The sequence below is a fragment of the Hemibagrus wyckioides genome, linkage group LG22, assembly GCF_019097595.1.
Source record: "Hemibagrus wyckioides isolate EC202008001 linkage group LG22, SWU_Hwy_1.0, whole genome shotgun sequence".
NCBI lineage: Eukaryota > Metazoa > Chordata > Actinopteri > Siluriformes > Bagridae > Hemibagrus > Hemibagrus wyckioides.
Window position 1 is genome coordinate 8978743 of NC_080731.1, and position 16604 is coordinate 8995346.

At 35.9% G+C, this 16604-nt stretch overlaps 1 protein-coding gene across 1 annotated transcript in view; it reads right to left on the minus strand.

Annotated features, from left to right (window-relative positions):
* Positions 1–14892, minus strand: part of gc (GC vitamin D binding protein) — a 44701-nt gene extending 29809 nt beyond the window's left edge. Inside the window, exons 1-4 of the mRNA XM_058374325.1 lie at positions 14716–14892; positions 13555–13624; positions 11310–11442; positions 8036–8247 (exon numbers count right to left, since the gene is read on the minus strand). Of these exons, the coding sequence (XP_058230308.1) occupies positions 8036–8247; positions 11310–11442; positions 13555–13624; positions 14716–14797 (497 nt within the window). The 5' untranslated portion in view covers positions 14798–14892. The remainder of the gene's footprint in view (positions 1–8035; positions 8248–11309; positions 11443–13554; positions 13625–14715) is intronic.
* Positions 14893–16604: the final 1712 nt, after the last annotated feature.

Consider the following 16604-nt stretch of genomic DNA (forward strand, 5'->3'; position numbering starts at 1 on the left):
GTGTCTGCATTCAACCGTAGTAGGCCATCATTCTCTTTCAGAAAGCTAGATCCAAGTAATCAGAATCTGTCAGGAGGACAAAAGAAGGGGCAGCTGTGTGAGAAAGTTTGTCTTTAGTTCAGCATTGGAAACGACAATCTAACAGAGACAGACAAGAGAGCTGAGTGTGCTGTGCCTGAGTCTGTCTCCTAAAAAAACAAACAGCAAAAAAGTTAACACTGACATCCTGCAAAGCTGCTGCTCTTCACACCTCTGATGATGAATCACATTAAACAAGTTTACAAATGACACAAGATTGGTGGGCATTATCACCACACATTATTTCATGATGAGTCAGGATGCTGGGATGAGGTGAAGTATCTTGGGAACTGGTGTAAAAGCAACAATCTGCCTGTTAGAATGGAGAAAATAAAAGATGAACCCCGATGAACTTTAATGATACAGTGAAGTGCAAGTTCCTTGGGCCTAGAGGTGTGACACTATCTGTATCTGTACTCAAAGTACATTAAAGTGAACCCCTCATCCTCAGGTATGACACAAATGTGTTAACCTCTAAGCCAATTAAATGGTCACTCAGATTGATCCATGTATAAATCACAGTCTATTTCTGATTAGCTTTTAGTAAGCACCAATGCTTCATCATAACCCTCTTTTGAATGATACAGACATTTTCCCACATAAATTCAGAATGCCATCTTAGCTAGTTAGGTTCCATGGACAGACATTGCACATGGATGCATTAAATTAAAAAAAGAAAAGCTGCACAGTGTAAAGATAATCATGAGTGATTTGTTCTTGACTGTTCTCTTTTTCGAGCTGATCTTTTAATAGCCATTAAGGGAGGGCAATTCACTGCAAATCTTTCTTGCAGTCTGATTCATGACTAGAATGTGTTATAAGCCCTCGATCTAGAAATACATTTTTGATGATGGAGTTACAATTGTGGTCATAATGAAGTTTGCAAGCTAAATCTGTGATGGTACTTGTGCCTTTATTAATAATAATTTATTCATTAATAAATTATGCTCTCCTGATGTCCAGAATCATTTATACAGTTTTTGGTAGCAGGCACAGCTGTTCATATCATGCTGTCTGATAAAATAAAATAAAATAAAATAAAATAAAATAAAATAAAATAAAATAAAATAAAATAAAATAAAATAAAGTACTTTGATGAATATTTGATTAAAAAAAAACTTTAATTCACCCTTTCAGCATGAAATATCTTGCTCTGATGCAGAGGAACTTAAATTTATCTCAATTATAGAACTGAGCAGTTGAGGGTTAAGAGCCTTACTCAGGTGCCCAGCAGTGGCTGGGATTTGAACTCACAACCTTCTAAACAGAAGTCTAATGAAATCACCAGTAAGCTATCACTTTTGAAGCAATTCTAAGATTTTTCTTAGTTTTTTGGCTTTGATTTTTGGGTTCTATTCCTGAATGCAAACTAGTTGGCGAATGTTGGTGGGTAGCAATTTTTCAGGTCAGGACACAGATAATTCAGTTGGATTAAAGTCTGGGCTTTGATTCTGACACTGCAAACCACAAACCTTCTCTCACCCAAACCACCACAACATGTTCATTGTCCCGTTTGAGCATTTATTTTCTGCTAAATGCAAATGTCTGGCTGACTGGAACGGGTTCTCCACAAGAAATTGGCTCAATCCATGTTGCCACTGGCAACAAGCTTTCCAATTCCTCCTAAAGAAAAGCAACTCTAGAGGATGACCCTACTATCAATGCAAAGTCGGTTTTAGAACATATATAATGGAAGGGCATTAGGCTAACCGCGGGGAGCACAAACTACCATTCGAGAACTCCAGCTATGCTTGATTAATATGAGTTTGCTGTCAACAACCAACACACAAGCACTGGTGTATCTCCAACCTCAAAACATGTGTGTAAAGTCTCTCTCTCTCTCTCTCTCTCTCTCTCTCTCACACACACACACACACACAAACAAACAGCACTGTGCACATCATTAGAGCATTAGCGAAAATAGGCTATAGTTACATACATTCTCTACAAATTCAGACCTACTCCCAAATCATTCGATATTTTCTATAATGATCATGAAAACCAGGGCTGGCAATAAGTAAAATGTCCAGTTGCATATTTATGTTAAGTTTCTCTCAAACCAGTCAGCTGTCTTCTCAGATGTATGTGGTACCTTGAGGATAAGTGCTCTATAATGCAATTCCCCTCGACTGAAATCTACTGAATGCCCTTGTAACCCACCCTGAATCATATATTTTATTTTTTTCATTTGGGGTGATGGCTTTTTGTGATTGCTCTTACTGTAATATGTGTTTATCTTTTGACATTCTCTCTGTGATTCATATGTAACAAGATTTAAAAAAGAAAAAGTAATTGGAAAATTGAAAACTTCCATCCATCCATCCATCTTCCATACCGCTTATCCTATATAGGGTCACAGGGAGCTTGGAGCTTATCCCAGGGGACTTGGGGCACAAGGCAGGGGACATCCTGAACAGGGTCACAACCTATCATACACACATTTGCAAAGAATTAAGAGATACAAATCAGTCTAAAACAAATGTCTTTGGATTACTGTAGGAAACCAGAGTACCCCCAAAAACGAAGAGAACATGCAAAATACACACACACACACAAATCAAACGGAACCCTCAACCTCAGAGGTATGACACAAATGTGTTAACCTCTAAGCCAATTAAATGGTCGCTCAGATTGATCCATGTATAAATCACAGTCTATTTCAGATTAGCTTTTAGTAATCACCAGTGCTTCATCATAACCCTCTTTTGAGTTATACAGACAATCCTTTAATGCAAATAATCAAACTCCGGACTTCAGCAACAATACAATGAAATGCTAACACATATTCCCACCTAAATTCAGAATGCCATCTTAGCTAGTTAGGTTAAATATACTTCTATGGACAGACATTGCACATGGATGCATTAAATTAAAAAAAGAAAAGCTGCACAGTGTAAAGATAATCATGAGTGATTTGTTCTTGACTGTTCTCTTTTTCGAGCTGATCTTTTAATAGCCATTAAGGGAGGGCAATTCACTGCAAATCTTTCTTGCAGTCTGATTCATGACTAGAATGTGTTGTAAGCCCTCGATCTAGAAATACTTTTTTGATGATGGAGTTGCAATTGTGGTCATAATGAATTTTGCAAGCTAAATCTGTGATGGTACTTGTGCCTTTATTAATAATAATTTATTCATTAATAAATTATGCTCTCCTGATGTCCAGAATCATTTATACAGTTTCTGGTAGCAGGCACAGCTGTTCATATCATGCTGTCTGATACTGATGAAAAAGCTACAGTATCATCTGGAAATTTTTTAGTGCTCTAGGATGTTCAGCCTTGAAGGAATTTTCTCTGTGTAGCTTCAGTCACTATTTCCTGTCTGGTACAAAGTCAATAACACACCGACACAGAAAGTTCACTAGATAGCAGTTTGTAGCAGCTGTGAGATGACATATATAAATAAAACTAAATGAAAAAGAATAAAATCCTCAAAAGATTTCAGGATTTGAAACATGACCAGGCCAATGGCTGTCAAAAATGCAGACCCATATTGGCATCCACAGTCATGTTGTCTCTGTGGTAAACACAAAGTTTCTGGAAGTTCTTTTGTTGCAGTACCTGGAAGAAACCCACACGGATTTGGGTGAAAATTGTAAAACTCCACATAGATAATATCCTGAGCTAAGAATTGAACTAGGGACCCTGGAGCCACATGAAAAAAATCATGAAATCTCATTCAGCTTCAATTCAGGATTTGATTATATTATACACAGGGTATATCATCATACTTGTGGAGCAAATATTTCCAAACATATCCTGTCAACCATGAAGAAAAGATTGCATGCACGGCTACTGACAAGAAGATGATGTCCTACGACATCATCATTAGAAACTGTTGAAATAGAATTGAATTCCCATCAGACCTCCATCAGGATTATGTGGAAGTGATAAAGAACCGTTACGAAGAATAAGTGCGGATGCCATTTTCTAAAAGCTCTTAGGCCAAGTGATTTCAAGGGCTAGTCAAGGATTTTCTTCTCAGTCCTTACAACATATGCTTTCTCAGTGTGTCACACAAACTGATTCATGGTTAATACAGTTGTTATGTCCTGCATGTTGCTTTGTATCACCAAGATAAGAAGTGTTCATTGTTGGTTCCTCGTTAGTTCTTCCAGGCTCTTAGAGTGTGACAATTTCTTTGGATACTTATCGAATGATCCAAAACTTCCTCCCAGTCAGGCTGCAGGTGATGGGAGTTGCACCTCAAGAACTCCCATCATCATCATCGTCATCATCATCATCATCATCATCATCATCATCATCATCCTTGCCCCATTATAGATCCTAGTATCCTTTTTTCTACATACAGTACCCAGCTCTATGTACAGTAAACTGTAGAAAACTCCTGTCACATTTGCTGAGAATGACCTGCTATATCAACATTGATACTAATCGGGCCTACTTGTAGGAGGTAGAAAGAGAAGTGGTGAGAAAGGTGTATGGATAACATTTTACTAAATGTTAGTGAGATATTAGGATTTGCTCTGAAGGAGGCACAGGATCAGGCCACAAGGCACTATTACAATTAAGGGCTTAAATAAGAAGGCACTTTAAACACCTGGAGACTGGACATTTCAGTGGATACTCTGTCCCTTCATGCTAGTACAGAAATGCTACTAGTGCAGTAAAGATTCTCCTATTTTGTTTAATATAAAAACAATCTTTTATAAAGAACTTCCTTGTATTGAGGATGCTGCAAGACGGTACAGTAGTATGCTTAGTTTAGCATATTGTTAGTGGGAAAGATGTTTTAAGTGTGCTGGGCTGAGAACTGAATGCAGACATTGGAGGTAATTAAATAGCTTATAAAAGTGTAGCATAGCTATCATCCATTGCATTCTGCATCACGTTGCATAGCCACCTCGAATATGCGATAAATTATTTCCTGCTAGTAAATGAGAGTTAGAGTTAGAGTTACACAAAAGGTTAAATACATAATCAAAGAACTTTAATGATGCAGTTCTGCAGTATATGATAATAACATAGGCCTAGTGAATACACAACCCACACATACACAGACTAAAATAAATATCGTAGGACTACTACAAAAATATAACACTACCTGCTATTACAGGTGCTGAATAAACAAGCACTAACTACATAACACTAGCTATTGTCTCAGCTGGAGAGGCTGGATATTTTCAGCAGTGGTGATGTTAGGTGAGATTCTGAGTTTCTGCTGGTGTGAAATGTTGTTGTTCATCCTTGTACATGAAAAAAATTTCTGTCATTCTTTGATATCCTTGATATCATAGATATCATTTAAAGTATATATTTGACATAAACCAACACCACTTTTGTAACCTTTAATGTTAAGTTTAAATGATTGCTGTGTCTAAGATGCTATGCGGCCTTTATGCCTTTATATCTGTGTTATGGCACAAGCATTAACGTTATATAATGATGTAATACCATGATGTGACAGATTTTGTCCAGTGTTATATTGTCAGAAGATAATTGGACCCATAAAGTGTATTACTGCATGTCCATCTTATCAACCTTATCATTATTCTCAGTAGTTTTTCAGTTCTTATAGTCTTTCGGCTGAACTTTCTTATGAAAGCAAGCAGTGAACATTCTGTCACAAATATTTACAATATAAGTGATTAAATGATCTATTTAGCTAAACTATGAAAAATGCTTAATTTTATATTTAGTCTCAGGTATTCTCAGCTCTTCATTATCTGTTTTTCTGTGGAGGCTAACTGTCTGCAATACCCACTGGGGTCTGTCCATAGATATTGAACCCCTGTGAGACAAACATATTACAGTATACTGAGCTACAAGAAAAAACTAACTGTAACTGCGAGCAGGGGAACAAGCCAGTTAGTGAGAAGAGTAGATAGCAACTCTCCCTGTCATTTTCATGCTAATTAATGCATAGGCATTAACCTACTAACCTTTTAACATTTTGTTGCATTATAATCTGAACCTGAAATAGAGTTCACTGGGATTAGATCACTGAATGGAGTGCATTTAATATGCATCATGCACTCAACATAAATACACCTGTTCATGGAAGACCCCAGAGTTTGTCAGTGAGTATGTCTGAACAAACCTGAAAACCAAAGAGCTAGCAAAGCAATCTGGGAAAAAAGCCATGGAGATTCACAGCTCATATGTCATTCATTACATAAAGCTGGGTTTTTATGGAAGGGTCATGAGCCATTTGAAATCTTATTTATTTTTTGCAAAAGGCGTATTGGAGCCTCTGCAAATTAAAAAAGCAAAATTATTTTTTCTTGTTTGGAGAGACCAAAACTGACCATCTGAAAGCACAAAAACCCAAATCTGCTGGGCACGCTTAGAACACCATCCACTCAATGACAAAAAAGAAAGTGCATCCTTATACAATTCTATGTTTTTATTTATCAGAGCCTAAATAACAGTGGTGCAGTCTCCACCAACTGCTGTAAACAAACCAATAACCCCAGGTGACTTAAAAATAGATGTATAAAATATAATTTATTTTCCACAAAATGTAAACCAATATTCAGAAACGAGGTGGGGAAAATAATCAGGACCTTTACCTATCATTAGTTGAGTAATTTGATGGCAAGTGTTACTAAAGAATTGAAGAATAGTTAAGCACTGGGAATTTTCTACCTCTTTAAAAGCAGATATGTTGGCAGTTTGTTGTTCTTGAGCACTCAGGTGTGTGTCTGCATCCAGCCAGGTAGAAAGGACATCAGACATGTTCTCAGAAGTATTTGTTGATGTTCATCAATCTGGGAAACTCACAAGTAGAGATCCTTCAAGACAGTTTCCAATCTTCCAAGGACCAGCAAAACCAGTTCAAGGTCTGGTTGTTTAACGCTCAGAGACATAAATAAATATCCAAGAGCTGCGTCATGTGACCTTCAGGAAAAGCCCATCTTTCCAAAAAGAATATGAGTTAGGTTTGTAAAATTGTATATGAACAAACCACAAATGTTTAGGAAAAATATTCTTTAGCTTGATGAGACGAAGGTGGAGATGTCTGGTCATCAAGCACATCGCCATTTTTGGCAGGAAAAACAAGCACAGCATATCGCCTCAAACGCCCCATATCAATTGTCAAGCATGTTGGAGGATGGATGGTGATTTGGTCTTTATCTGCAGCCACAGAATATTTTATACCAGAATATTCTTGAGATAAATGTGAGGCCATCTGTCCAGCAGCTTAAGCTGGGCTGTAATTGGGTCATGCATCAGGACAATGATCCCAAGCACACCAGCAAACTGACATCCGAATGTCAAAAGAAAAAAAAAAAATTGTCTGATAACTTCTACAAAAAATGTCTACCTAAAGTTTTTATTATTAATGGTGGTTACTGAATTATAAGGAGTACTTGTTTTTCCCACTTGTTTTTTTTTAATGTTGACACAATACAAAATAAATCTGTTAAGTGTTTTTGCAGTCATCTAAATTTATTTGTTTATAATAGTTGGTAAAGACCACATGAGGCTTAAAGCTCCTTATAAACACAAGGCTTAAGGCTCTGATCGAAACAAAACATAGAACTGAAGGAGAGCGTACTTTCTTTTCAATTTATGGAGGTGTATGACTGTATGGAGGTGGTAGCACCATGTTCAATTTTACCTTTGGCCTCTTGGTTGCTTCTCTGACTTGTGTCCTAAAATCCATTTCAATCGCAGGTTGTAATATTAAAAAAAAAAAAAAAACAACTTTTTTTATGCAAGTTTATGCAAGTTTATGCAAGTTTATGCAAGCTCCTGAAGCTTAGAGAACTTCACTTTTTCAGTAACTTGTTCAATCGTGTTAGCCTTCTCACTTATTTAAATCCACTCATATTTTGGCAGTTTGTAGATAGTTAATAATCACAAAGGATCTGATGGTGTAATATATGACCTGATTATTTTGTTATAGTGCTGTTATACTGTAACTGTGATATTTATGTTAGAAGTAAATGGTTACTTATGCCACAATGCATGAGCTTCCCACATCCTACCTCAGAGAATAGTTGCTGGGGTCTTTAGTATACAGAGTACAGATCTCCTCCGATGTGGGCTCCAGCAGGGAGGGGAGTTCATCTGCTGTATAACGCAGCATGGCCAAACACAGTTTCCTCTCATCTCCGTGGACAGTGCAACACTGCTCAGTGCCTGGGTGCTTGGGGAATGGTGAATCCTTCCCACAAGACTTGTCTGTGATTTCCGTGGCCTTAAAGATAGATGGACATATTTAATATTTGTTTCTTCTAACTTTTGACCATTATAACATTCAAATATCTGTGCCTATTAAATATCAGTCATGGAAATATAAAAGAAAAATATCAATAAGCAAAATATTAAAAAAGCAGAATTCTAGTATCTACTACTAGATTCAAGTTAATTTAATTAACACATTTATTATTAATTTTATATTATATATTACAAAACAAATAAATTTGTCACATATACAACCATACATGCAGAGTAAAATCTATTTTGACTGTATGTGTCATTATAAAACTTTAGCATAATAAAAAGAGAAAAAATAATTTAATAAACAAAATAATTAGGATAAAAATAGAATTACCTGTACAGGTAAAAAAAAAAAATTCACAATAGTCATGCTGTTCTACCGCTAAACCATATATATATATATATATATATATATATATATATATATATATATATATATATATATATATATATATATATGGTTTAGCGGTAGAACAGCATGACTATTGTGAATTAAGTATAGATGTGTACAACTGTGTGCAGTAATCATAATATGTGTAATATGTGCTGTGCAAAAAGTTTACAGAAGACATAAAAATCTATCTTGCTTCATGTGTGTTACAGGAAAGAGAGTAAGCACAAGCAGTATGTATTGAGGTGACAAGTTGCATCATGGCCATGTATTATCCTTAGTCTGTTCATTTGCCCACTTTTAATTCAATGCTTCATAAAAGGCCATCACAAATCATACTCATATTCAACTATATATTTTTTGTTCTTTAGGTATTAAAAATGCTTTTGAACTAAATGATTTTTGTTCCCAACCTCCTGTGCACTGCTGATATGTAATCCTATGGGAAGCAGCTGTGCAGCAGAGCAAGTCCATAAGTTTCAAAAACTATTTACCTCTAGTGGTTTGATAACAGCATGGAAGAGAGAAGGCAAGTAAAAAAATGTATGACATCAGAAATTGTTTGCTATAATCCCGACTTGTGGTTACACAGCTTGTTTTTCAAAACCACAGTGAGGTAAATTATTTAGTGTTAATTACTGAGTTGCTAGCTCAGAGCGTTCTGCAACTGTAGTGAGAATGGACCACAGAATTTGCATAATAAACAAATATAATCTAATTATGCAAAGATGCTTTGGCACCACTGTCTAAAATCATGATAGTTTCCACCTTTGCAAATGAAATAATTTCTCTGTTTTGGGCTGGACACTTACATTACTTGGTGGTCATCATTTCAATCTGGGATATTTTTGTTAAATGGGAAAATCTACTGAAATGAACAATTTTATTATTATGAAGGTATTATGAAAAAATTTCATGATAGCTAGTACATTTTTATGTCCTTCCATTAAAAATAATTCCTTCAATCTGTTGCTGGTTGATTTATTTACCAATTGATCACACATTAACTGCTTAGTATGTTCTCCTCTTCAAAGTGGAATATCAGCCTCACAAATATCCTGTCACTTCTGCAGCTAAGGTCTCACATTGGTGCTACATCCTGCGGTAAACCTTTGCGTGCTCCAAAGCACAATAGTTTAAGTCAGGCAAAATGTGTGCTGCTCTATTGCTCCAGTGGTGTCTGTAACTTTGTTTCCTCTGGCAATGTTAAAAAAACACTGTTCTTCGATTCTTCAGGGAATTGCTTAACCCCTGTAGCTATTATGGAAGAGTTGAACAGTGTATCTCATATCTTCCCTGGCAAAACAGAATCCCCCAGTGACAGCAACAAAATATAGAGTTGTATCAGAGCAGGGTTTGAGAGAAGGGCGGTAAAAAAAAAGTGAAGCATGCAACTTTCACTGAACTGAAATGCATGGTGGAATGAGGTTGTATAAACCTGGAGTGAGTTTATCTGTATACAATGTTAAAAACAGGCAACAGGTTAAAGCACTGTGCCTTAATGTCATGCACGATAGACTTAATAACAGGTCAAAGAAAGAGAAAGGGTTCTTACTGTCGTCATGGTTTCAGAACAGACATTTGGGAAAGAAACCAATGACAACATTAGGGGTTGAGAAAAGACTGACAAGGGAACCAAAACAAACTGCTCTGAAAGGGAATCTGTGGACTCTTATGGAATGAATTACATGTTTATTCCAAGCAAATACCATGTCCATTAAACTCAACTAAAGCCACTTCTTCCTAATCTTACACATACAAGAGTTAATTAATATTAAATCCATTAGAACACATAGTTGTATGATTTATACATCACAGTTCAACACCATGATTTTGCAGAGAAATGATGTAATGGCTGAAATTCAGTTTTTTTAACTTTTTTTGGTTAATAGAAAAGACAGACCGCTACCACTACCAAACCACATGAATTCTCTGTTCCAGACATTGCTGATAAGGTATGTTCATCCATAACCACGTTATATTTCCAGCATGTTAAGACGCTATTAGGCCATTTTTATGTCACTTTGATCTTAACATTATGTCCTCTGGGACATGTAAAAAAAAAAATCAAAGGAGATGTGGAATATTTGACAGACATGACCAATGCTGAAACGTTCGGGTGGTAGCATTTATCATAGTGTTTATACACAGCACAATTCAAAACACAGACACACACAGAACTGCATCCTAGAAGTGATTGTCTTGCTAACAATGAACAATTACGATCCACAGTGGCATATTAATTGGTGTAATTAAGTGTGAAATGGGTGCTTTCAAAATTAGGCCTCAACATCTGACATCTCATGTTGAGAGTATGAAAGTTTCACCCTTCACACTGCCAGCTGAGATTAGATTACGGTTGGATTGCACCGGTGCCGTTTGTGCATGTTGTATTGAAAGCACATGAACAGTTTATCTCAAAGTAGCTGTTAGAATAAATGCATGGAAATGATGGCAGCAGAGTCATTTATGAACTGTATGCCATGGAATGCAAAGCTGATGAAAGCAGCTTGAGGTTGTATTCCTGTCAATACGTCTCTTCTCCAAGCTTTCAAATGGAAATCAGTGACTTCACCGGAATGATTGGGTTTTAAAGAAGAAAAAAAAACCCAGATAGTTACTACACATCAAAATAACTGTTGCCTTACCCCTTTGTCATAACAGTCCAGACTTGCATCATCTTGGCAGCAGCGTTCTGCTAGTTTACCCATTTCATCAGCCACACAGTTCACTTCCTCAAAGGTTCCATTTGGAAATTTCTGACTGTATACAGCCGTCACTCTGAAACATGACAAATACTTTAAGAAACTGAAAATGCATCAAACTCATGGCACGTTTTGAATCAATAATTTAAGTGCCAACGAAACATGCACATGTAAAGCGGGAAAGGGCCAGACGTTGCCAAGGCTTGCTGAGGTATTATTATCGTTGTTATTTATTATTCGTTCATTTCATTTCAGTAATGATCTTTCTTATGGAACCATCTGTCTTTTCATTATCATGTGTAATTTCATTTCAGAGTCATTAAGTACTGGGAAACAGCAGCAAATAAACTAGTAAAGATACTTTTTCAATTAAGCATAATGAAATGTAACTGATACTTTATTAGTCTGATTGATATTTACACAGCAGGTCTTCTCTTTATGTTGTTTTGGGTTTCTAATTCAATTCAAGTTACTGTGTTCTCCCTTCCTGTTCCTTTGCCTTCTTTATATCTTGCCTCTCAGTGTCTTTCATTGTTCATTCCTCCTGATTACCCTACTTGTGCTAAGACTCTTCACTGTTTCTCATTCTGTCTATCATGATGTAAATAATTACTATTATAATACTCACAGCTTCTGAAAATGTTCCATTTTTTTGTAATTGAATCCCTATGTTTTTCCTGCTTCTTAGTTTTACTTTGTTTCTATTAGTTCTCTCATCCCAGTAGATTTAGTAATTCTCAGGCTTTGAACTTTTCTCTTTCTTATAGCATTTCAGTGGAAGGAAGTTGCCTCTCTGAGACATATTTTAAATTAAGATTTGCCTTCAGCAAATTGCGGCGAAAAAGAAACTGCCCTATTTATTTCCAAGTCCCTTTTCCTTTTAGTCTTATTACTGATTGCGTCTTACAAACATACTTAAAAACTGCATCAGCAACAACTCTTTGGCTCAACAAATCCAATTCTGTCCCTCTGTGCCAAGTCATATTAAGCTTCCTACAGTGCTCCTTTATCTGCAGTGAAAAGAAAATGATCAGATTGCTTCCATCAGGTAGAAGCGAGCGATCAATATCACTTTTCCTCTGTGTGGTTTCGACATTAGGCTTAATCTTACTCTCCTTCAGGATATTAAATTACCGTTTTGAGGAAAGTTTGTTTCTGATACAGGTTTGGGTGAACAAACTTTTCAGCATGAGCCATCTAACAGTAATGTTTTATTCAAAGATGATCTGATTTTGCATTTTGCCATTTGCAAGTACAAGCCGTGGGTCTAGGGAATGCTATGATATCGCAGTCCAAACCATCACACATCCACCCCTGTGCTTCAGTCTGGCCACTCAGCTGTCTGTGTGGTAAGCTTCTTTGGGGATTCATATTGTAACTGTCCCAGATTTGGGGTGGACTCATCAGAAAACATGTTTCGCATTGTCCACAGCACAAGATTTCCTCTGCTGGCACCACTGAAACTGACATATGGCATTTGCACAAGTGACCTATAGCAGCCTGACCATAAATATCGATCCTGAGGAGCTCCTGATGAACTGTTTTGCAGTTCTGGAGGAGAGAGTCAAGGTGTGCATTTAATTCTGCAGTGAGTTGGGCAGCTGTAGATAGATAGATAGATAGATAGATAGATAGATAGATAGATAGATAGATAGATAGATAGATAGATAGATAGATAGATAGATAGATAGATAGATAGATAGATAGATAGATAGATAGATAGATAGATCAAGATGATCACCCTTTAAAAATGTTGAGGTTAATATTTTCCTCTGAGTAGACTCTATGTGTCTCATAGGCCAAGGGACCATGTGTATGCATAATTGTACATTTTTAAACAATTTGCATAAAAAGTTGTACAAGACTAAAATGTAAGAATGTGTAAGTTTAGGGATACATTGTGCTTAGCATTTATATCATTCCATATGACTCCCAAAAGAATTCCTCTAAATGTTTTGTAAGCGTGGGCTCAATCAATAAAAAAGTTGCAATCAATAGGACTTGAACTTATCTCCTGCACCTTCAAACCACCTATGCGAGCATGATAAGATCTGTCCCAGGATTTATGTGAAGTTTATTATACGAAGAGACATTGCACATGCAAAAACATTCGATTTAAAAGTCACTTTAAGACATATTTCTAGGGATAATAGTCTAAAGTTACATATGATAATTGATATTTACATACATTGTTCTGAAGTTTTTTGATCCAATGACTCTGAGCTCTTCACACACCTTTTCTTTTGCATATTGAATTCCTGTGAAGATTAGATAAAAGAGAGAAAAACCATTATGCGTGCGAACCCATGCTTTTTCACTCTTGTAAGCTCTTTTCTCATTTTAAGATAAATTTCATTGTCAAATATTTCTGTACACTGGATTATAATACCAGCTGTGAGAGTACTTGGCAATTCTTACTTTTCATTGTGTATACAATACCAGGCTGTTATACAATAGTGTGCAAAAAAGTAAAGGGATTGGAATGATTTCTGAACCCATTTCTCATAACAGTTATTTCTTTCAAACAATTGTTCCTTCACTAGTAAGTCACTGAAAATGGGCTGTAAGAACTGGAATATAACCTATCCTTATTGTTATACAGTGTAACCCCTTAAATGTAAATTTACAGGTCATTCTAACAAGAATTTACTATTTCACTACATGCTGTATCTTTTACAGATCGGCTGTAAATATACTACAGTTTTCTTTTTTCATCCTGCTTCATCAGTAGTACGATATCATACTGTAGAGACGTGAGATTGATTTTTTGTTTTCCAAAGCCATTTCAAGTTGTAAAAGTTTCTAGGTCTAGCAAATTCATTTTAACTTCTCTCCAGGGTTTAATCTGATTTTGTGCCTGTATTGTGGCCAAACATGATTTGTCAGTGGCTTTAAGAAATAAAACCAAGCAATAATTATTTGTGTTAATAAGACCTACCAGTGGTGCGTGTTTTTTTTGCATGTAATTCAGTATAAATGGACAACATGACATGAGAAGAAAGAGACTTAATAATTTTTCATTGGAATAATCTAACGCCTGTGCATGTGACAAGGATAAATGGATTTTAGAGTGTGAGAAGACACATAAATAATTGCTTGTCTGAATTAATACAGCATTACCACAGTAACCCAATATTTTTTTTTTTTTGCAGCTTTTCATGTTTCTATTTTGTGTCCAGGAATGGTTTGACCTTAAACTTTCCTGTGCAAACACTGTTCTCAATGTTTTCATTTAATTTACAGCAAAAATAAATCTTACAGTGTAGCTGAACATACTGTCAAAGTCACTACATCGATTCATTTTATATGTCACTAAAAGGTAATTAAAAGAAAACATTCATTTCCATACCTTGGTCTGCTTTCCTACTTGGAACAACAATGGCAAAAATGAAAATAAGAATTAGTTCTTTAGTCATTGTTATTCTAATCATTTTGCTCAGGCAGTGTATAAGGAAAATTCAGTCCTTGAACTGCTAGTGTACTGCCAGGCACAGAAGGTACACGCAGATTGTTAAGAATTAACCCAAAGCCAAAGCTTAGAGTTCAACAAATGTTTCAGTGCAAACAGAACTCTGGGCCAGGCAAATATCTGCAGATCTAGTGCTTTTAAGTATTTCCTCTGAATTCTAAATCCAAAACATCAGAAATGGTTCAAGACCTCTTCATTAATAACTCCTAGCCTTACAGTTTTCATTTGCTGAGTGCACTACAGTGCCTAGAATAATAACTTTTGGATAAAAATTTCCACATTTCTACAGGTCTATTGAAACAGAACATGCACCTATGCTGAGGTTGAAAGGCTTCTTCTTCTTTATATATATATATATATATATATATATATATATATATATATATATATATATATATATCTATATATATATATATATATATATATATATATCAATGTGTTTTCTACGTCTATAAATGTTATACAGCTATTATTTTATTTAGTCATTGATTTGTTAAAAATGTTAAAAACAGAACCTGACCTCTAAATTATGTGACCTGTGTGTTAATGCACCAGTAAATACACCACTTGCGTCTTAGCCAAGTATGGTCATTGGGTCACTCATTTGTTTATTTATCTTAAGTAACTGCTTTATACTGGACAGTGTCACAGTATAAGCTAGTGTGGATACTGGTAATACTGAGAATAAGGTAGAAATACAACATGGGTATAACAGATGCCAGTTCATTACAGGTCACCATGCACACAGACATTTACACACACAGACACACCTAGGGGTAATTTAGCATAGCCAATCAACTTGGAGATTTTTTTTGGGGGGTAGACAACCCACATGGAAACATCACAAGACAGTAATCTGACCACAGGAATGAAATGAGGACACTGAAGCTGTAACAAAACCCATGCTTCCCTGATGTAATCAAAACAATCACAATATATCATAATATATATATCATAAACTCATAACCATACAATTTTCATGGTATGGAAGGTATACCAGTTCATTTACAGTATCAAATATGGTGGAGAACTTTGCTTAGAAAAATGTCCCAAATTTGGAAAATATCCTGCCGGTCATTAGCAAATAATATCCTTCACTCACGACATGTCCCTTGCAGAAACATGTAGATTTATATCTATATGCAATATAAGGTTGGGGTGATTACACTGTCTTGTGTCATGTACAGTTACAGTCAACGTGACCCAAACTTGCACATGCTGCCTGTCACTTGAGGTAATTTTAAACTAATGATACCTATTTTCCAGCCAAGACTAAATTTTATATACATTTTTTTGTAGAACTGAAGATTAACCAGCTTGCACGGTGCAAAATAAAGATGGGAGAAAGCTATGTGGTGAGTTACATGAAGCCTGAAGGAAAGCTGCCATTTACAACTTCTGTTCCAATCCAAAGACATTTGGAGGAAATGAGTGCCCTTTAGTACTCGTTCTGGGTTGTTTGGCTTTCTGTTAAAAATAGGATATGTTTGTTTAGAGCCAGTGACCTTTATCTGAGTCTGAGAAAGTAGGACTACAAATAATTAGTGTCCACTCTCCAGATGTACCCTTGACAGCGGAAATAAAACATGCATATTCTGTCAAGAAAGCTTCTATATGAGCTGTCTGAGAAGTTTTCAGACCATGACCATGGTTTTTGATTAAACATTTCCAGTTTTCCTGTCTGAGACATACCTTTTTACCTAATAAAGGACACTGTGGCCCTGTATACTTTTAATTGTCACCCATCAGACACTACAGAAAAAGAAGCT